This window comes from Saccostrea cucullata, unplaced genomic scaffold (assembly GCF_032062105.1).
Source record: "Saccostrea cucullata isolate Sc308-1 unplaced genomic scaffold, CSIRO_AGI_Scuc_v1 ctg677, whole genome shotgun sequence".
Lineage (NCBI taxonomy): Eukaryota > Metazoa > Mollusca > Bivalvia > Ostreida > Ostreidae > Saccostrea > Saccostrea cuccullata.
In genome coordinates, this window is record NW_026924331.1 from 42,199 (window position 1) to 64,222 (window position 22,024).

A 22,024-nucleotide genomic window follows, 5' to 3' on the forward strand; every position below is an offset into this window, starting at 1 on the left:
ACATAAGGAAAAGATACATGTAACTAATAGTTTTTTAAATATAATAATATACAATTAGGGACTTCAGTGTAGGTCGATATGTGGTTATAAGGGCAATTAATATTGACCGAAGACACAGAAAGTTATAGCGACCGAGCCTTCGAGGTTGCTATCGTTTTCTGTGTCTGAGGTCAATATTAATTGTCATGATTCCTTATAACCACATATTGACGTTTACTGAAGTCCATGATAGTTATATTATATAATCACTCAAAGTGAATGCACTGAAACAGTCCTAACAAAACAGACTTGGCTGTTATAACGTCACAATTATTAAAAACACGCTTCTCATACTTTGACGTCACGTTTTACGTAACTTCACTGCAACCGAACGCTGTGTCGTGCGCTATCATTTTCCACCGAAACATTTTCGTTTCGTTATCACAAAAGAAGGCATAACACGTGACGTCATTTCAGCCAATGAAAATTCAAAAATAATCTACTTATATAATACATATAATTATACTTATAATTATATATTATATTATTATACAATTATGGACTTCAGTGTATGTCTATATGTGATTATAAGGACTCATTGCAACTGATATTGACCTAAGGCACAGAAAGTGATAGCGATCGAGCCTGCGAGATCGCTATCACTTTCTCTGTATGAGGTCAATGTCAATATTGCAATGAGTTCATTTAACCACATATTGACCTCTCACTGAAATCCATAATTGTATAATAATGGGGGAATTTCACGTGACGTTCTTTCAGCCAATGAAAATTTCGAAAATAATCTTACAATTATAATATAAAAAATAATTCATTTTAGTGACAACGTCAGGTGTCCACAATTGATCCAAATGAGAGCTTGAAAACTCTTTTTGATTTCTCAACATCGACATCTGTGGTGGCTTCAATGGCATCTAGGAGCTTCTCCACACTGGCTTCTCTCCCCTCCTTCCTTTTCCAAGCGTAGAGCATTTGGAAAATTTGGGACTCCACACCATATGCCTGGTAACTCATCATTATTTGTTGGATTTTGATGTTGTCCAGTCCCAGCCGAATTCCCAGTAACATGAAATTTTTTCCAATATATTCGCTGATTGAGGCAAGCTCTTTATCCGTCGGTGTTCTTTCAAGAGTATCAGCTAAAATGGCAATTTTTTGTATACATTTAATAAATGTTTGTAATCTAATCTCAAATATAGAAAGATGTTTTTTCATGTAGCTTTTTTTAAATTCTAGCTTCTTTTAGGCCTTCAATCTAGAATATGACCTTAATAACTCAAATTCTTGATTTAGTCAAGGCATATTTTGTGATAGTTTTGTTAGCAAAATACCAGGTTAACATATTTTAGAAAGATATAGTTTTAAAAGAAATCATAACATTTTTCATTGACCTAGGCAAAAACATTCAAAGAAATGAAATTAATAAATAGACTTATATTGTTGTAGTTCACTTGTGTACCTAGTTTTATACTGAGACTAGGAGGGAAGTGATTGTTTAGGTACTCATTAAAGAAATGTTGAACAACTAAAGTTGTTGCATTTCTATTCATTTAAAAGGAAGTAAAAATAAAGCTACGTACTTAGCCTTTGACATTTTTCATCTTTGTGGACACTTTTCTGTTGCTGTTCCTGATTGACAATTTGAATAATTAAAAGTAATAATATAAATTATGTAGACTCTTAGAGCTTAGAGGAGTAGTACGGAAATATGTGGGGTTCTTGAAAACGTACATAATTGGGTGAGGCATTAGCCGAGTCCAATATGTATTTTTTTTTTCAAGGACTCCAGATACTTCTGTATTACCCCTCTAAGTGTCTACGTAACGAATTTATCCAGTCGATGGTGGTCTTAAAGAATAAATATTTGTAGTATCAATTGATTGCTTTCACTGAGGGAAGCAATCCATTCCACATCCATTGTGACGTCATTTATGAAACTCCATGCCGGGCTACGTGAAAACAGTATTGATGATAAGCATTGGTTAACTTTAATATATGGTGGGTAGGTCACGTTGAGGGGGCACATTAGCAATATCACAAAGTACGTTTGTAGGCAGCATGCATCGTTTAATACAGTAGCACTCCCAACCAATGAAACTTCAAGATTTTATCGGAGACAGGATAAGTCAACACATTACGCAAGGAAAGCTTGCTTTTGAATAACATTCAGGTACTTCATCACAACTTAAAATGTTTCTATTAAATTATGCACGAAAATTGAACACTTACTTATGTCGGTACTGGAAGAAAATATATTTCGTAGAAAATTCTTCAAATCTCTACAATTCTTTAATGTAATAGCTTCAAACTCAAACACCAAACAGATTTACTCAGAGTTTATTTTCCCTCATTTTATGCTAGTTCAGGACGCTCCAAACACTGCACACTAAAGAGCTCTATTTATTGGGTAGTTTTATTGATTTAGAATGATCTGCCCCTAGATGTAAGATTAAAGAAATTGTTATTTACAATTGATTACATAATTTATAAAAGATTAAAATATTTTTCGCATTATATAAAACCAAGAGTAAGACATTTAATTTATTATTTTCATTAATTTTCCCGATGTAAGTTAGCAACGGTGATTTCTGCTCACAAATAGCCCATTGTCTTTGAGCATTTTTCCTGCGCAAATAAGGCACGTACACTATGTTTTAAATGAATGAAAAAGTCTCAATATGCATATCTTTATATGATGTATTTTTTCTGAGTTTCTGTTAGTGTTTAGAGCTTCCTTAAAATATATTTTTATAACAATTTTACACATTTACTCAACAGTCTTTGCCAAGAAATGAATATATGCTTAAGAAAATATTATATAAAATATTAAATTCAAACTTTTTTATATTATACGTTTAAAAAATCCATGATAATTATAACAAATTTCACGAGTGACAAACTTTATCATCCTTGGTAAACAAAATTAAACTTACCAGATATAAACAAGTACTCGATATTATCTTCGAGGTTCTTTTCTTTCCCCTTTTACTGGCGTGTTTTTCTTTCTTTATAATTTTTTTCTGAATAAAAAAGAAATTACTTTTCACGTGTGTATTTGTATCTTAAAAATATTTTTTTTTAATTTTTTTTCAATATTTGTCTCTAATATTTCAACAACAAAATACCAACCATGGGCTCTGATTCTTCTTCCTTCTTTATTACATCTAATTCTCTTTGAAAAACTGAACCTGTCATAAGATTTTTCAAACCTTATAAGTCTTCATTTTACAGCTTTTAAAATCTCAGAATCTTTGAAAAAAAAATAACTTTGTCTAGAGGTAATTATTTGTTTTTGTTATTGAGTTCCTTCAACTTCCTTTAGAAGACATTCATGTTTTCTGTCTGTTTGCATGCGTGCATTTATTGACATAAATCAAGACCGATTACCGATCCGAAATTTTTCACACTGTCGGGGATTCGAATCTCGCTGGGGCAGTAATTTTTTTTTTACCTTTTTTTTGTTGCAAATAATTTTGCGATATTGAAAAAAAAAACCTTTAGTAACATGATCTATGTAGAAAGACTGATACATGAACGCAAACGAAAAAATACATTCTATAATCTATTGCATGTAGAAGCATATCGTTTTGGAGAAAAGTGGGTAAGAGGACCAACTGTTGCCTTATCAACAGAAACAACGCATCTACAGTACCGACCAGACCCAACCTGACACAAAGCAGTCCCAGAGCAGTCCCGGGGACTGCTTTCTGGGACTGCTAAAGCAGTCCCACAGCAGTCCCAGAGCAGTCCCACAGCGGACCCAGAGCAGTCCCAAAGCGGTCCCAGCAGTCCCAGCAGTCCCAGCGGTCCCAGAAAGCAGTCCCAGCAGTCCCAGAAAGCAGTCCCAGCAGTCCCAGTGGGCGGGGTTTATTAATTTAACGGGTGGGGCTAACTCAGAAATGAGATTTCCAATAAACTATGGAACTATAAAAGGCAGCTGAATTTTTTTCTGAGCAGTATGCCAGGAATCCTTACAATGCGAAGGTCATTTACATGTATGAGTAGTATCCGCATATATTTGAAACAATTTGAAATCATATTTATTGAAGGAATAAAGCTTACACACCTACATAAATGAATTACACTGAACATGTATATTTAATCACAATTATCTTGGTTTTTTGTGATTGATACTGGCTCCCATATTTATTTTCTATACAGAAAATTAAAATTGAATTAATTATATTTCACCAGAATTAGTTTTAAATAGATCTATTCATTATACATCATGGCCGATTTCCATACTATCGGGATACTCTAAAGGCATTTTTTTTAAAAGTATTAGGGCTTTTGAAAAATTCGTTGCTTAAATTTTGCCAAGTAATATTTTTCAGTATTGATTATTCTTTACTGACATGTTAATTTAAAAATTATTGTTTTATATGTAAATTGTATTAGTGGCCAGTATAGAATCCTAAGATTATGTTCAACATTAATTAATCTTGAAAGAAATTTATACACATTTCACTTATCTTTTTTATGCATTACATTTTTTACATAGATTGAAATTAGGGTCATTGTTTATTGAGCAGCATGTTCAATGATGTGTAACACTGATACGTGTACCCAAATAACATGCATGATTGATTTTCTGCCCAAAGGCGATTGAAACCACAGGTGTTTATACCATTTTATTCATACACATTATCGGCCAGGTAAACAAAAGCAAAACAAAAAAGAAATAAATCACAATTACAGGTATTACAGGTTTTCAACTGTTTATTAATTTTTTTTATTTACTCTTTTAATAACTTATTCATAAATTAAAAACTCATCTGTAAATTCCCGTATAATTGTTCACATTGCTTATGTTACGGAAGAATGGTGGCATAATTTTATTTCATGTCATAAAATAAATTGTTAGATTTTTATTTGAGGGCTGGATGTAATACTCTTTTAACGTGGTGTTTGTAAAACGTGTAGCCTTTTCAATTAAAATATCTTATATCTAAATGTAATGATTTTTTAAATAGTGCCAAATGAAAATTTTGAGTATTTAATTTTAGATTTAATAAGAAAAGAAATCTACATGTAGATATTTTTTCTCATAAGCCTGTAGTTTTATATACTTTAGAAATAAAAATCTCCTCCTAACTTCCTTATTTAACAACTTTATTTTTAAAAATATTCTGTATTACATTTGTGTAAATATACAGTCCCTAAAACTATAAATTAACTATAATACATGTAATCTCCAGTTATTAAAGGATTATAAGAAATCCTTGCGTATTAAACAGTTAAAACACCTCTCTGCTGCAAGTAAACAAAACAATAGGGAGCCTGCAAATTCAGAATACACAAGGGGGCGGAGCTATCATGTCACTCAGAACCTTTGTCACACATGAGTGAACAAAGCAGTCCCAGAGAGCAGTCCCAGGGGCAGCTGGGACTGCTGGGACTGCTTTTCATAGCAGTCCCAGAGCAGTCCCATAGCGGTCCCAGAGCAGTCCCAGAGCAGTCCCACAGCGGTCCCAGAGCAGTCCCACAGCAGTCCCAAAGCAGTCCCAGGGACTGCTTTCTGGGACTGCTTTGGTGTCAGGTTGGGTCTGGTCGGTACTGTAGTTATGATTATTTTATGATCTAAAATCAAGATATTTTTTTTATTTTCTATTATAATAATGGAAAATGAATCTAAAAAAAATAAGGAAAATTTCTTGCATCAGATTGAATGATTTCCTCATACCTTGACGAAGATCTAATTTTCTCTTACGATTCCTGAAAAAAAAAAACCCAAAGTTTATGTAGCGATATCTTACTTAATCAAAAGTATTAAAAATCATACTTGCCCTTAGTTTTTTTTTTTTTTTTTTGTTTTGTTTTTTTTTTTTTTTTTTTTTTTTTTTTTTTTTACTTTTACAGACATTAGAGATTGTTCTATCTGACGTATCCGTATACGTATCCGTATCCGTATCGAGATATGAAAGGCATCTCGATCCCGATGCCTAAATCATTTAATACAATTCCATCTCTGTTTGTGGTTACTTAAATAAGCCAAAGTCTTGCATTGAAAAATAACAAATGGCAATTTTTTTTCTATGAAAATAATAAACTGCTGTAAACCTCTATCATTTTGAAGAAAAATATTGATTAAAAAAAAAAGAAAATGAAACCATATTAATTTCATTTTGTTTCCAAATATTTGTTGAAAAATCCCCTTTCTCCTTTTCCTCTCTCATAATATCAGGATATTTTATTGATTCATTCTGTATTTTTCACTATAATACCATTACACGTAACTGATAACATAACAGATACCCCCCTCCCCCCCCCCCCAAACACACTGAAATACAAAATACCTTATCATCAACGCGATCAATAAAACTCTGTGGCCGTTTTTAGAGAGAGTTTTCAAATTGATTTCATAATTCGCTTCAGGACCGTTACACGTTCTGAGTATATGCTTTGAATAGCCAGTTCAACTCCCTCCTTTTCACCTCCCCTCACATTGGAGTCGGAAGGAAATTGAAAGTAGGGAGTGGGGCTAATTGAAAGAGAGAAAAATTCAGCCCTGAAAAAGCAGAAAAAAGAAAAAAAATTTGTTGATTTCCAGACTCCTTAAATACTATTGTGTGAGTGTGTGTGGGGGGGGGGGGGGTCGAACTTTTTTCATTACAGTTTTCTTTTCAAACACTCCCACTTACCCTACTTTAACCATTGGCGTCGGCAGCAAATTGTAATTTGTAATTGGAGGGGGGGCTAATTGTAAGAAATATTTTTGTTATTCCTTCAAAATTAAAAAAACTGACAGACAAAAAAGGAAATGTCCGTCTAAACACGAAAATCCTATTCGGGGGGTGGGGATGGGGGGGTGTTAGTTTCACTAGCAGTCATTTTCCAAACAATACCACTTTCCACATTAATTTAACCTAAACTAAAACGTGTTTGTGGAAAGTGGGGGGGGGGGGGGCTTAACCAACGCAGCGACGTTCAATGTCTATATTAAGTCTATCTATGGATAAAAAAGTGGGGGGGGGACTACCCCCTCCCTCTAGCCCCTCGGTTCCGACGCCTAAGTTAACTGCAATAAGCCCCCTGCCCCCCCCCCCCCCCCCCCACACACACAATAGTATTTAAGGGTGAGTTTTTCAGAGCTTGCTTTGTTTTCTTAAAACTTCATCATGTAACTTTCATGACAAGAAGTTAATATGCAAAAAAAGAAATAGTTAAAGAGAGGAAGATAAATCATAACCTAACATTTATTTTCCTCCCCCTTTATCGACAAGTGTTTAATCAATCAAGTCTAAAATATACAGCGTTTAAACACAACACTTTCAAATCTTGTACATAGTCATTTCTCAAGGTCCTTGAAACCCTGGATACGCATAGGCGTCGGAACCGGGAGGGGGGGGGGGTAGGGGCGGCCTAGCCCTCCCCCTCTTTCTTGCAAAGATAGACATTATATAAAGGCAATTAAATTGGAGTTTACCTTTTTTTTTGTTGGTTTAGCACCCCTTTTCAACTAGTTCCCCTTTCTATTTCCTTCCGACGCCCATGATACGGTTACATGTATCAACCTACAATTTAGGGAGTGTATTCAAACTGCCCCAGAATTACCAGATATCCAAAATTTTTTTGGAGAACTATGACTATCAAATACGTGATAATGAATGGCATAGAAGATGATAAAAAAGGAAATGAGGATGGACATTTTCAGTGAATCCCCCATACACATTTGTTTTGCACTTTGATTAAATCTTTCCCAGTTAATGTACAGGTACATGTATTTACAATTTACAAGTTTAAGATAAAGAGGTTTAACTGTATATATATTATTGGGGATATGTCGTGTTCTTGTAAATGTTATTTCAAGAATGAAGAATGAATACTCTAAAATTGAGAGAGAGAGAGAGAGAGAGAGAGAGAGAGAGAGAGAGAGAGAGGTCGATCTATAAATATTTTCTACACATTTAAATTTAAAAAAAATCATACCTGTTTTTTTAATTTTGTTTTTAAACTTTTATACCCCCTCCCCCAAAAAGACATGATGCATAAGACGTGTACAGCAACTTGTATGTTTTTATTTTAAAAAATCACACTACATAATTATCATTTCTTAGTGAATAAGGTTAAAAACCAAACTTGAAACGATGGAAATGTAACAAGATGGTTTAGACATCGGGATCGAGATGCCTCTCATACCTCGATACGGATACGGATACGTATACGGATACGGATACGTCAGATAGAACAATCTCTAATAGCATATGTTAAAGTACTTTGAGCAAAACATTGTTAATTTACTGAATATTTAGTTCTATTTGACAATCAAACTGTTTAACATGTCATTTTGATTCACACTATGAATCTTCACACAGAATCCGAACTGATTTGACATTTAATTTCTCAAAACATCAATAATTGTGTCCCTCGAAACAATATTGAATACTTGTACATTCACACACACACACACACACATCCTTGTAGTGTTTGTTTGAGTGTAAGCAGAATTTTATTTTACAAGTGAAACAATGATATTCTGATTAGGTATAGTAAAAATATGGATACTTTGATATAGTTAATTTAAACGCTGAAAAACGTTCGAACTTAATAGAGGTTAATTGTACTTAAATGATGTTCCATATGAATAAAACCTACAGTATATCAGCGGCTATGTAATGTTATTATGTTTCCTTTGTATATTTATGAATAAACTATCAGTTGTGCATTATTGGGAAAAGAAGCAAAAATGATGACTTTTTTGAAATTGATGATGATGATGATGATGGTGATGATGATGATGATGATGATGAAGTTTATGATCAAACACTTAAAAGAAAACATACTGATAAAAGCAAAAATGTATATTTATATGCACTAATTACCGTGAAGAATTGTTGTCATTTCTAATATCCTTTTTCATGTCATTATCCTTCCTAACATCCGCAAATAAAAGAAGAAGACGAGGGATTTTTTGAATAACTTCCTTCAACGTCTTCGTGTACTTAACGAACAACTTAAAAAAAATAATAAAGATTTAAAGTTCATATTGGTGATAAACATTCTCTCAAATTAAAGTAGTATTTCGCAAAGTTGCTTTTAGTTTCTGTCCTTTTGAATTCTCGTACCAATCAAAGGGAACACCATTTCCGGATAAAAAAAAATGATTTGGAAGTTAGGAGACATACATTAAAGGTCGACTTATCATCCCTTATCTAAAGAAACATTCCAAGGGGGTAAAAACATATTTTTTCACACAGTGTTATAATTGAATACTCTTAAATGTTGAAGTATTTTGATGATCAGATTGGAAGCAATTTTAATTCGACGAAGTAAACATGTATGAAAAATTTAAAACGATCATTTCATGACTTCTCACTTTTCTACGATCAATAATATTTTTTTTTCCCCTTTTTAACATTTTTCCTTAAAATCTTTCGAGAAATATGTCGTCAAATGTGATAATATCCTGTATTATGTTTTATTCCTAAGAGACATTTTTCGGAATTTTTTGGTGTATGAGACTTTTTCCTCTGATGACAAAAACCTTGCACAAGTCATATATATATATATATATATAGAAATAAAAAAATATTATTATGCGTCCTGGGTATGTTCTCCTAGATTTCTATGATCAAAATATTTCTTTAATCAACTTCTAATATTTTAATTTTCTATTTTTTCAAAAAAAAAATTAATAAGATCTTACTTTTTCCAAATTCTTGTTTACTTGCAAATTCTGAGACAAATCTAGTTATACATTTATTTTCAAAGATAGATGTTTATTATTACAGTAAATTGAACTCCGGCAGTGTTTCATCAGAACTTACAAAACCTTCATATCAACCAATTTTACGTTGCATTGCAATTTGTGTTAGCTTTCTGTACAGGAATCCACTTGGAACCTACACTTACGAGAAAGATTCGAAGTAACTGATATCAAAATATCCGGGTTTACTTTTATTTTTCTGCTGATCTGATGAAGGTACCTTTCACATGCTTTCTTCATAATGCAAAACCAGAGGTAACTGCTTCTTATTTGTCCAAATTCATCTTTAACATCATAACATATAAATAATAAATATTCTTACTATTTAAAGTAGTACTTGGTAAAGTTGATTTAAATTTTTGTCCTTTTGGATTCTCAGATCCATCTAAGGGAACACCTTGAACTGTTAAAAAAAAAAGAAAATGAATCGAAATTTAGGATATATTTTATATAAAAGGTCCAATTATCATCACTTTATCTACAGTATCTAGAGAACAATTCCGTAGAAAAAACATTTGTCTTTAAACAATGCTAAAATAGAATACTCTTTAATTTTCTAGCATATTGATGATAAGGTTGCTACATTGTTGCAATTTTAATTCGACAGGGTCTAAAAAATAAGTTCGAAATGATCATTTCATGACTTATTACTATCCTCAGCTCAATAAAACAATTTCTCGTACGCAACATTTGCTATTCTTTTAAACCCTTAAGTCAATATGATTGAAATTTTGAGAATATACTGCTGGATGATGTTTAATCTCAACAAAACAACTTTAAAAAAGTAATTTTTTACGTTTTTGAAGCTTATTTTGTCTAATGCATGACAGGTTTTTGACCATGTTTCCACATAATGAGATGTTACACGTTACACAATTTACTTGTTTACTTTGCTTGTTCATTACAGATAAATCCCGATTAATATGTACAGTGTATTAAAACAAGCACGTTTGCGTATAAATATGAACATTTTTGTCCTCTATTTTTATCAAAGAAAAAAAATAAAAGGACATTTTGTAGCAATTTTTGTGTGAAAGTCCCTGGCTCCGTAAAAAATTTTAAATCTAGCCCAAGAGGAACATGAGCATACTAAAGTTGTCTTCTTTCTTTACTTAGTTAATTTGAGATATTGAAACCTAAGTTAAAATATTCTTCCGAAAAGAAAGCGTATTTGAAAAATACCAAAATCTTTTCACTGTTTGCCAAAAATCTATATTGATAGAAAATGGTGCCCATCATTCCATCAGATTTAAATTTCATTACGCTAAATATGCCTTTTGGTCAGATTGTATCAATTCAGTTAAGTGATTTTGAACACTAAATTCAAAATGCAAACTGTTTTTCAGCAAAATACAACAGACACACAGAACAATCCATGTCGAAAACTCTAAAACTTCTTACTATTAAAAGTAGTTCTTGGTAATGTGGCTATACATTTTTGTTCTTTCGGATTCTCGTACCCATTAAAGGGAACACTATGATCTGCATAAAAAGAAATTGAATTAAAATTTGGGAAATATTGTATATTAAAGGTCGAATATTCATCAGTTCATCTAGAGAATCATTCCGTAGAAAAAAAAACATAAGTCTTTAAACAATGATAAAATAGAATACTCTTAAATGCAGTTGCAAGTCAGGGCAAAAAAAATACGAAAGTTTAGAACTATCTTATCATGAATTCTCAATTTCCTACGATAAGTAATTTTTTCCCATTTGAAACGCTTGCTCTTCTTAAAAAAACTCTGAAATTTTATAAGCTTTTTATATGTGTATGACTCAGTTTAATATTCATATTCTAGTACAAGAGGAATTGCTCTGGGCATACTAAAACTTTCTTAATTCTTCACTTAGTAGATGTGCCGTATTTAAAGCTTTAATATTCTTTTTAGAAATTAGTACTAGTATTTGAAGAATACCAAACTCTTTACACTGCTTGCAGAAAAAACTTTTTCAATTAAAAATAAGGTCCGTCATTGCATCAAACTTAGATTTCATTTCAGTAAAGAAGCTCTGTTGTCAGTTTTAATGATATTGGATCAATGATTTTGAAGAATCAACTCAAAATTCAAGCTCATAGTTTTCGGAATTAATTCAACAGAAAAACGGATCGATCAGAGACAGACACTCTTCTTAACCTATGAGAATGTAAGCTAAAACTTGGACTGTTTCTCGTCTTATTTGTCCAAATGAAACTAATATTAGTGACAACTCATGTTACTATTTAAAGTATTTCTAGGTAGAAGTGATTTAATATTTGGTCTTTTCGGATTCGTATACCCATCGAAGGGGACACCATGCACTGCATGAAAAGAAAATGAATTAAAATTTAGAAGATATTATGTTTAAAAAGTCGAATTATCATCACTATATCTAGAGACTCTAGAGAACAATTCCGTAGAAAAAAAATGCCTTTAAACAATGCTAAAATAGAAAAATCTTATATATTGAAGATTGTCGATTATAAGGTTGCTAGCAATTTTAATTCGACCGCGTCAAAACATATGAAAGTTCAAAACGACCATTTCATGATTTGGAAATTTCCTATCCTCAGTTATACTTTTTTTTCTATTAGAAACGCTTGATCTTCTTTCAAACACTTAAGTAAATATTATTGAAATTCTGACAATATACTGCTGAATGCTATCTTGTACAAAAATTTACTTTCCTTGTTCATTAAAGAAAAATCCTGATAAAATTGTGTAAAAACAAAAGCATTTGTGTGTATAAGTAGGAATAGTTTTATTCTGTTTTTATAAATGAAAAATCTCAGAAGATTATATTCTATTCTAAACCAAGAGAAATTGGTCCGGGCACACTAAAAATGTTCTTCTTCCTTTACTTAGTAAATGTGTGTAATCTAAAGCTAAAGGATTCTTTTGAAAACAGTAAGTGTTACAAAAATACAAAATCTTTACACTGCTTATCAAAAATCTCTTTCGATAGAAAATGGGCCAGTCATTTCATCAAACTTAAATTTCATATAACTAAAGATGCTCTTTGGTCAGTTTGCTTGAATTTAGATCAGTGATTTTAAAGAATAAATTCAAATGCAAGCTGTTTTCGGACAAAATTCAAAAGAGAAACAGAGCGATCCATGTCGGAAACTCCATATCTACGATCAGATAAACCTTCTGAACCTATGAGAATGTGAGCTAAAACTTTGACTGGTTCTCTTCTGATATTCTCAAATGAAACTCTAAATATAAATGACAAATATTCTTACTATTAGAAGTAGTATTTGGTAAAGTTGATAAAATATTTTCTCCTTTTGGATTTTCATCAAAGGGAACTCCATGATCTGTATAGAAACGAAAATGAACTAAAATTTATGAGATTGTGTACATTAAAATTCAAATTATCACCCCTTTATGTAGAGAATATATAGAAACATTTTGAAGAAAAAACATTTATCTTTACATAATACTGTAATATAATGTTCTTTAATATTGAAGCATATTGATGATAAGGTTGCTAGCCATTTTAATTCGACAGGGGAAAAATTACGAAAGTTCAAAACGATTATACACTTGTCATAATGACCTTTAATTCTGACAATATACTCCTGAATGATGACTTGTACAAAATTTACTTGTTAATCAAAGAAAAATCCTAATAAACTTGTATTAAAACATAAGCATATGTGCGATTTAGTGTAACGAGTTCAATCCTCTGATTTTATCAAAGAAAAATCTCTGAATATTTTATACCATTTATGTATGTCAGTATAATATTTCCATTCTAGTCCAAGAGGAATTGGTCTGAGCATACTAAAATGTTCTTCATTTTTACTTCATATACATGCACTATTAAAAGATAAAAGATTCTTTCGAGAAAAAAGAATTAGTTTGAAGATTACCAAAATCTTTACACTGCTTGCCAAAATTCACTTCCGATTGATTCATTATTTATCAAACTTAAATTCCATTTCACTAAAGACGCTCTGTGCTCAGTTTGCATGAATTTGGATTTGGAAGAAATAAATTCCAAATGCATGATGTTTTCGGACAAAATTCAAAAGAAAAACAGCGATCCATCTCAAAAACTCTTCGAAAAGATAAACCTTCTTAACATATACTACTGTGAGCTAAAACTCTTATTGTTTCTCTTCTGCATTGCTCAAATGAAGCTTTAGAAATAAGTGACAAATATTCTTACTATTAAAAGTAGTATTTGGTAAAGTAGATTTAATATTTTCTCCTTTCGGATTCGCATACCCACCAAGGGGAACGCCATGATCTGTATAAAAAGAAAATGATTAGTTTTATCAAAGCAAAATCTCAGAAAATTTTATACCATTTTCGAAAGTTTATGACTTAGTATGATATTTCCACTCTAGTCCGAGAGAAATTGATCTGAATATTAATGAAATGTTCTTTATTTTTTCATTCTTTAGTTAGTTAATGTGCAGTATTAAACACCGAAAGATTCTTAAGAAAAAAATAAGTATTTGAAGAATACCCAAAACTCTACACTGCTCTCAAAAAAATCTTTCGAGAGACAATGGGGCCCGTTTTTTCATCAAACTTAAATTCCATTTCACTAAAGACGCTCTGTGCTCAGTTTGCATGAATTTGGATTTGGAAGAAATAAATTCCAAATGCATGATGTTTTCGGACAAAATTCAAAAGAAAAACAGCGATCCATCTCAAAAACTCTTCGAAAAGATAAACCTTCTTAACATATACTACTGTGAGCTAAAACTCTTATTGTTTCTCTTCTGCATTGCTCAAATGAAGCTTTAGAAATAAGTGACAAATATTCTTACTATTAAAAGTAGTATTTGGTAAAGTAGATTTAATATTTTCTCCTTTCGGATTCGCATACCCACCAAGGGGAACGCCATGATCTGTATAAAAAGAAAATGATTAGTTTTATCAAAGCAAAATCTCAGAAAATTTTATACCATTTTCGAAAGTTTATGACTTAGTATGATATTTCCACTCTAGTCCGAGAGAAATTGATCTGAATATTAATGAAATGTTCTTTATTTTTTCATTCTTTAGTTAGTTAATGTGCAGTATTAAACACCGAAAGATTCTTAAGAAAAAAATAAGTATTTGAAGAATACCCAAAACTCTACACTGCTCTCAAAAAAATCTTTCGAGAGACAATGGGGCCCGTTTTTTCATCAAGCTTAAAATTTCATTTGACTAAAGACACTCTGTGGTCAGTTTGCATGAATTCGGATAGTGATTTTGAAGAATAAAGTCCAAATTCAAGCTGTTTTGGGAAAACAGAGCAACCAATGTCGAAACCTCTTCGATCAGATAAATCTTCTTAACCAAGGGAAATTTAGCTAAACCTTTGACTATACCTCTCTTTCGATTTGTCCAAATGTAACTTTAAAAATTATGACAAGTACTATATATGTATATTCTTACTATTAAAAGTAGTATTGGGTAAAGTCGATATATTATTTTCTCCTTTCGGATCCGCGTACCCACCAAAGGGAACTCCAAGACCTGGATAAAAAGAAAATGAAATAGAATTTAGGAGATATTATACATTAAAGGTCGACTCAATGTCCCTTTATCTAGAGAAACATTCTGTAGAAAAAAATATTAGTCTTTGAACATATATATAATAGAATGCTCTTAAATGATGAAGCAGATTGATGATAAGGTTGCTAGCCATTTTAATTCGTCAAGGTAAAAAAAATACGAAAGTTCAGAAAAATCATTTACTGGTGATCAGTTATATTTTTTCCCTATTAAAAGGCTTGCTCCTCTTTTAACGACTTAAGTCAATATTTCGTAATTCTAATAATATACTGCTAAATGATGTCCAGTACAAAATTTACTTTTAATTACTTGTTCATTAAACGAAAATCCCAATAAATTAGTAGTAACGTAGTGGTATGAATAGTTTAATTCTCTGTTTTTATCAATGAAAAATCTCTTGACATTTTATAAAATTATTGTAGGTCTATGACTCAGTTTAATATTTCCATTCTACTTCAAGAGGAATTGATCTGAGCATACTAAAATGTTCTTCATTCCTCACTTAGTAGATGTGAACTACTTAATTCTAAAAGATTCTTTAGGAAAAAAAATAAGCATTTGAGGAATACCAAATTCTTTACACTGCCTGCCAAAATTTTCTTTCGATAAAGAATGAGGCGCGTCATTTTATCAAACTTATATTTCATTTGACTAAAACACTCTGTGGTCAGTTCCCATGAATTTGGATCAGTAATTTTGAAGAAAAAGTGTATAATGCAATCTGTTTTCGGACAAAATTCAAAAGAGAAACAGAGCGATCCATGTTAGTTACTCTTCGATAAGATAAACCTTCTTAACCTATGAGAATGTGAGCTAAAACTTTTACTCTTTCTCTTCTGAATTGTCTAAATGAAACTCTAAATGTAAGTGACAAATATTCTTACTACAAAAAGTAACATGTTTTAACTTTCATTTATCATTTAACATAAATTTAACATGTTTTATTCGACAAGGTAAAAAAATACGAAAGTTTAAAACGATCATTTCATGACTTCTCAATGTAATTTCCTACAATCAGTAGTATTCTTTTCTTTTAGAAAGACTTTCTCTTCTTTAGAACACTTAAGTCAATATAATTCCTTTCATTCTGACAATATATACTGCTGAATGATGTCTTGTACAAAATTAAGTCCAGATGTTCATTAAATGAAAATCCCGATAAATCTGTATTAAAACATAGGCACCTGTGCGTATTAGTATGAATATGTATATCCTCTGTTATTATTAAAGAAAAATATCTTAACATTGTATACCATTTGTGTATGTTAGTATAATATTTCTACTGTAGTCCAAGATGAATTGGTCGGAACATACTGTAATGTTCTTTATTTGTTACTTAGAAAATGTGCGCTATTTTAAGGTAAAAGATTCCTCAGAAAAAAATAAGTATTAGAAAAATACCAAAATATATACACTGCTTACCAAAAATATCTTTCAGTAGAAAATTGGGTCAGTCTTTTCATCAAAATTAAATCCCATGTCAGTAAAGATGTTCTGTGGTCAATTTGTCTGAATTCAGTTCAGATTTGGATCTGTGATTTTGAAGAATAAATTCCAAATGCAAGATGTTTTTGGACAAATTTCACCAGAGAAACAGAGCTATCCATGTCGGACACTTTTCGATCAGATAAACCTTCTTAACCTATGAAAATGTGAGCTAAAACTTTGACTGGTTCTCTTCCAAACTATTCTGATGAAATTCTAAGCATAAGTGACAAATATTCTTACTATTAAAAGTAGTATTTGGTAAAGTAGATATAATATTTTCTCCTTTCGGATTCACGTGCCCACCAAAGGGAACTCCTTGACCTGGATAAAAAGAAAATGAATTAAAATTTAGGAGATATTGTACATTAAAGGTCGAATTATCATGCTTTTATCTGTAGAATCTACGAAAATATTTTCTAGAAAAAACTTATGTCTCGAAACAATATTAGAGTACAATACTCTTAAATGATGAAGTATATTGATTATGAGGTTGATGGATATTTCAACATGTTTTATTCGACAAGGTAAAAAAAAAAGAAAGTTTAAAACGATCATTTCATGACTTCTCAATGTAATTTCCTACGATCAGAAGTATTCTTTTCTTTTAGAAAGACTTTCTCTTCTTTAAAACACTTAAGGCAATATAATTCCTTTCATTCTGACAATATATACTGCTGAATGATGTCTTGTACAAAATTAAGTTCAGATGTTCATTAAATGAAAATCCCGATAAATCTGTATTAAAACATAGGCACCTGTGCGTATTAGTATGAATATTTTTATCCTCTGTTCATATTAAAGAAAAATATCTGACCATTTTATACCAATTATGAATCTCAGTTTAATATTTCCACTCTAGTCCAAGAGGAATTGGTCGGAGCATACTGTAATGTTCTTTATGTTTTTCTTTGAAAATGTGCGCTATTTTAAGGTAAAAGATTCCTCGGAAAAAATAAGAATTAGAAGAATACCAAAAAATTTACACTGCTAACCAAAAAATGTCTTTCGGTAGAAAACTGGGTCTGTCTTTTCATCAAAATTAAATTCCATATCAGTAAAAATGTTCTGTGGTCAATTTGCCTGAATTCAGTTCAGATTTGGATCTGTGATTTTGAAGAATAAATTCCAAATGCAAGATGTTTTTGGACAAAATTCACCAGAGAAACAGAGCTATCCATGTCGGACACTTTTCGATCAGATAAACCTTCTTAACCTATGAGAATGTGAGCTTAAACTTTTACTGGTTCTCTTCCAAGTTACTCTAATGAAATTCTAAGCATCGTAGAATCTACGAAAATATTTTTTCTAGAGACTTATGTCTCGAAACAATATTAAAGTACAATACTCTTAAATGATGAAGTATATTGATGATATGGTTGAAGGATATTTCAACATGTTTTATTCGACAAGGTAAAAAGAAATACGAAAGATTAAAACCAACAATTCTTGACTTTAAATAAAATGAAAATCCCGATAAATCTGTATTAAAACATAGGCACCTGTGCGTATAAGTATGAATATTTTTATCCCCTGTTCTTATAAAAGAAAAATATCTGAACATTTTATACCATTTATGTATGTCAGTATATTATTTCCACGCAGTACAGTTAAAGCAACACATGAAAAAAATATGGTAATGAAGTCATAATGAGGACTGACGTCATGACAGTTGCTCCGCCCTGATTGATCCATATAAGGAAAAGTTGCTCAAAATAACTATTTACCGATATTGGCAACAATTTGTAATAAACAACAATATCTTCATGTTTAAATAGAAAATAATTAGTGATTTTCTCGTATTTAAAATAGCATGTCTTTAAAATAATTCTCTTTATAATGTGTCGTTTGTCTACATTCGGCTTCATCCAAGCGCTTGCACTTGGTGACACGGAATGTTGTTTACATCTAAAAACGTGGCGACATCAGCTGAGATTTGCAGTGGATTTAAATGCAATAACCACACAATCTTTAAAGAAAATAGGGATAAAATAAGAGACAAGGCATTGCTTCTCCATTTTACAAGAACATGAGGACATTATTTCGGAAAATAGCAGAAAACTGAGATGATTTGCACCAGCTCTAGCTCCGTAGATCAATCACTGCACTGTAATTCCAGGCCAGGTACATGTATGTATACGCTTATGTAGGTACATGTGTAGATCTACAATATGTAGACATGCTTTTGTTAACATAAAAAAACCGAGTGTGTTCATGTTCATTTTAAATGTATTAGTACAGTCTGTGAAAAACTGTAATTATGCAGTGCCAAGTGTGTAACACCCCCCCCCCCTCCCCCATGGGCCCCATACTAAGTTGCACACTTTTTAGAATTGTTAAAAATTAATTACACTAAATATGTACTGAGTTCCTGTCAATTAGCTCATTTTTTTTTTTAGACAATATGTGTAATAATGGAGATCATGAGTAACACAAAATTAAACTAAATTGATTGAGATGTTTTCATTATTTCAGTCATTCACTAGTGACTAGGCCTAAAAAAAACGATGTATTTTCATTGACATACAAATATGCTACACAATTTTAAAAAAATATCCGTAACATTGTGTTAAAAACATAAAAGCCCCACTTCAGATTTATGGTTGTAATTTTCTAGAATTTCTAAATTAATGAAAAAAAATCATTTTTTGTTTAGATAACATGTACATTAAAAATATTTATATAATACTTTTATCATTGAAGCTGTCTAGAGTTTCAGGCTTAAAGAGTGAATAAATAAAAAATGCATCATTTCTCCACAGGGTTTGTATACTTTTGAAGTATTTCACATTTTCAAAGTTTGCATGTGCTTTACATATTGTTTTTTTTTTCACTTTGGTAAAGAAGAAACTTTTTTTTATAGAAAATATTCTATCAATAACTATTGTAAATGTCAGAGGCTTTACTTTCCCAGAGAAGTTTTGTAACACATTTTTTTTCATTTATATCAATTACATAAAAATTTACTATAATATACAATGAAGCATAATTTGTTTTGTCAAATGTATTAAATGCCATTTTATCCTACAGTGTATATTTACTAATCTCATAGCATATAACTGCATATATATTGTGTTGTAGGCCCTAAGCTATTCCCAGATGTTGGACAAATGGATTCATTCCGACAGCAAGTTAATCCATCATTTAAGGAAAATGGTATGCTCAATATAAGCTATAAACCATACAAAGTTTTGATAATAAAACTAACAGAAGAATTGCAAACATGTGTAGCGGACAGTATATAGGGAACTTATACTGCCTCGCCAGTGAGCTAGCTTTTCTGGTGATGCGGTAGAGTCTCCCTCTATTTCAGGCAAGTTAAGCAACGGCGAGCCTGTTTAACCTTTGGATGGGTGACCGCTTCACGTTACACATGTATGTAAATTCAATGTTAAATGTTTCCATGCATTTTTTATTTCATTTTTTAAACACAAATTACTTTCAATAATGGTATTTCCTGATTTTCTCCTATTTTCAGAATTCATTTTATCCACAAGAACATGAGGTGATGGAAATAATTTGCACCTGCCCAGCATTCCTACAGTCTGTCTTTGGATTTGAAAAGAAATGTTTATTAAATAAATTTTCTAGATGAATAATAATTTGACTTTTTCATATATTTACTGTACAAGTGTTGAAAAGGCTATTAAGATATGAAAATCTTAACTTTCATACTATTTTGTGTGGAGGGTACTAATGATCATCAAGATCTTATTTCCAGCATGTGCATTGTGCTCATTTATCTTTCAATAATATTACCAAAAACAGGAGACTAGAGATCCCCCTAATTGATTCAAAATAGGATAGGGGACCACCATTTATTCTAAGGGAAGGGGGGGGGGAGGCGAGTTTTTCCAAGTCAGATTTTTTTTCATTTTCATGTCAATGAAGGACAGATTAATGTTTATTTCCGATCAATAAGATGAAAGACAGATTATTTATTCGTTTTCATCTTCATTAAAAATACTACATGCAAAAAAAAAATGTAAAAAAAAACTCTGATTCGTGGGAGGGGGAGATCACTGATCTGCAAGTATTTATTTTTAAAATCTGCCAGTCCCTCACCCTCAAAATAAAATAGCTGTCCCCTTAACAAATACAGGAGTATACCCCAATTCTTTCTTATTAGTACCTTAAACTTATAACTTAGTTTATATCCCTTTATTAACAGTAAGCGGTCTGATTGAAAGCGATCGTAGAACATGACCTCGTATGCAAAAAGAAAAAAAAATATTAACACAAGTGTGTGTACCATAGGCGTCGGAAGCAAAATGAAAGGGGGCTGATTGAAAGGGGGTGGGGGGGGGGCTAAGCCAAAAGAAAAAGGAAAATTCCAATGCCTACATTATGTATATAATTTGCAAATAAGTAGGGAGCCCCCCCTCCCTCCCCTGTTCCGAGGCCTATGCGTACAGTAGTGAGAGAGGGGAAAAGATATCTAATTGAATATTAATGAAGGCTATATTTTAATTAACCATTTGTGTTCTGCATAAATATATCGGCAATATTTATACCTATTTGTGTGTAATACTACGTGTATATACACATCGTTGTGGAAATGCAGGAGGTTTGAAAGACATTAAATGTATACAACGTATGGAGAACGAATACACAGAAAAGAAAGAAATGTCAAGGATTTTAATGCATACCGTTTGATTTAGTAAAAAAAAAAGAGTCAAGTCCTGCCCGCATGTATATATATTTTAAATTTACGAGGTAAACAAACTATTTCAAGTACTTAAGAGTTATCTCCCATGCTGGGTCAGTGATGCGTTTGAAAACTATAATTAGATTGACTCTTCCAAGATTTCATTTTTTAATCAAAAAGTGCAAGGGCAAGGCGACAATCTAAAAAGTAGGTTTTTATTTTAAATTATTCATTTTATTGTATAGTTTTCAAAAAGTGATGCTCATTACTTTGTAATCCTTTAGTTAATTTATAATTCTTGATGAAATTAGGAAAATATCATATTTTTCATACATTACTGTCTGTTAAAGCTAAATAACTTAATTATATCGGAAAACTAACTGAATGAGCATCACTTTTGAGAAAGTATAGATACATAGAGACAACATAAAACATTGTGCAGTTAATTTTTTGTTTGTCTTGCCCTTGCACTTTTTGGTTAAATTTGACATTTCATTTTTTGACCTAAAATCGGAGCCCACGTGACTTCAGGGGGTCACATGATGTCAAAAAATACCGATGTGAAAAGCGATGGACATACTCTTCAAGATCACAAAAAGCTGTTTTAACTAGAGTGTCTTGCTAAAAAATAAAACTGTTAAACATTATATGTATCGGATTCCGTGACTTTTTATAGAAAATGTTGCC

General features: G+C 31.5%; 2 protein-coding genes and 1 long non-coding RNA gene across 4 annotated transcripts in view; 1 reads left to right on the top strand and 2 right to left on the bottom strand.

The window, feature by feature from the left end:
• Window positions 1-738: 738 nt before the first annotated feature.
• LOC134266228 (uncharacterized) lies at window positions 739-8,941 on the bottom strand. Of its 2 annotated transcripts, XM_062748456.1 has the most exons (6): window positions 8,820-8,941; window positions 5,681-5,712; window positions 3,127-3,185; window positions 2,931-3,017; window positions 1,578-1,626; window positions 739-1,136 (listed from the first exon to the last, which is right to left on the bottom strand). In XM_062748456.1, the coding sequence occupies exons 1-6, from the start codon at window positions 8,855-8,857 to the stop codon at window positions 826-828; spliced, it is 576 nt and encodes a 191-aa protein (XP_062604440.1). In that variant the 5' UTR covers window positions 8,858-8,941; the 3' UTR covers window positions 739-825. The 2 variants fall into 2 exon arrangements, with proteins under 2 accessions (XP_062604440.1, XP_062604441.1); XM_062748457.1 differs by lacking the exon at window positions 2,931-3,017.
• A 1,028-nt stretch (window positions 8,942-9,969) lies between these two features.
• The window catches only part of LOC134266231 (uncharacterized), a 36,226-nt gene continuing 24,171 nt past the window's right edge, over window positions 9,970-22,024 (bottom strand). The window contains exons 4-10 of the mRNA XM_062748458.1: window positions 16,933-17,013; window positions 15,085-15,165; window positions 14,469-14,549; window positions 13,859-13,939; window positions 12,927-13,001; window positions 11,105-11,185; window positions 9,970-10,106 (exon numbers count right to left, since the gene is read on the bottom strand). Of these exons, the coding sequence (XP_062604442.1) occupies window positions 9,970-10,106; window positions 11,105-11,185; window positions 12,927-13,001; window positions 13,859-13,939; window positions 14,469-14,549; window positions 15,085-15,165; window positions 16,933-17,013 (617 nt within the window). The remainder of the gene's footprint in view (window positions 10,107-11,104; window positions 11,186-12,926; window positions 13,002-13,858; window positions 13,940-14,468; window positions 14,550-15,084; window positions 15,166-16,932; window positions 17,014-22,024) is intronic.
• LOC134266229 (uncharacterized) lies at window positions 18,580-20,466 on the top strand. The gene is made up of 5 exons (XR_009991922.1): window positions 18,580-18,813; window positions 19,393-19,456; window positions 19,771-19,845; window positions 20,003-20,064; window positions 20,168-20,466. It is a non-coding gene; the product is annotated as an uncharacterized LOC134266229 (long non-coding RNA).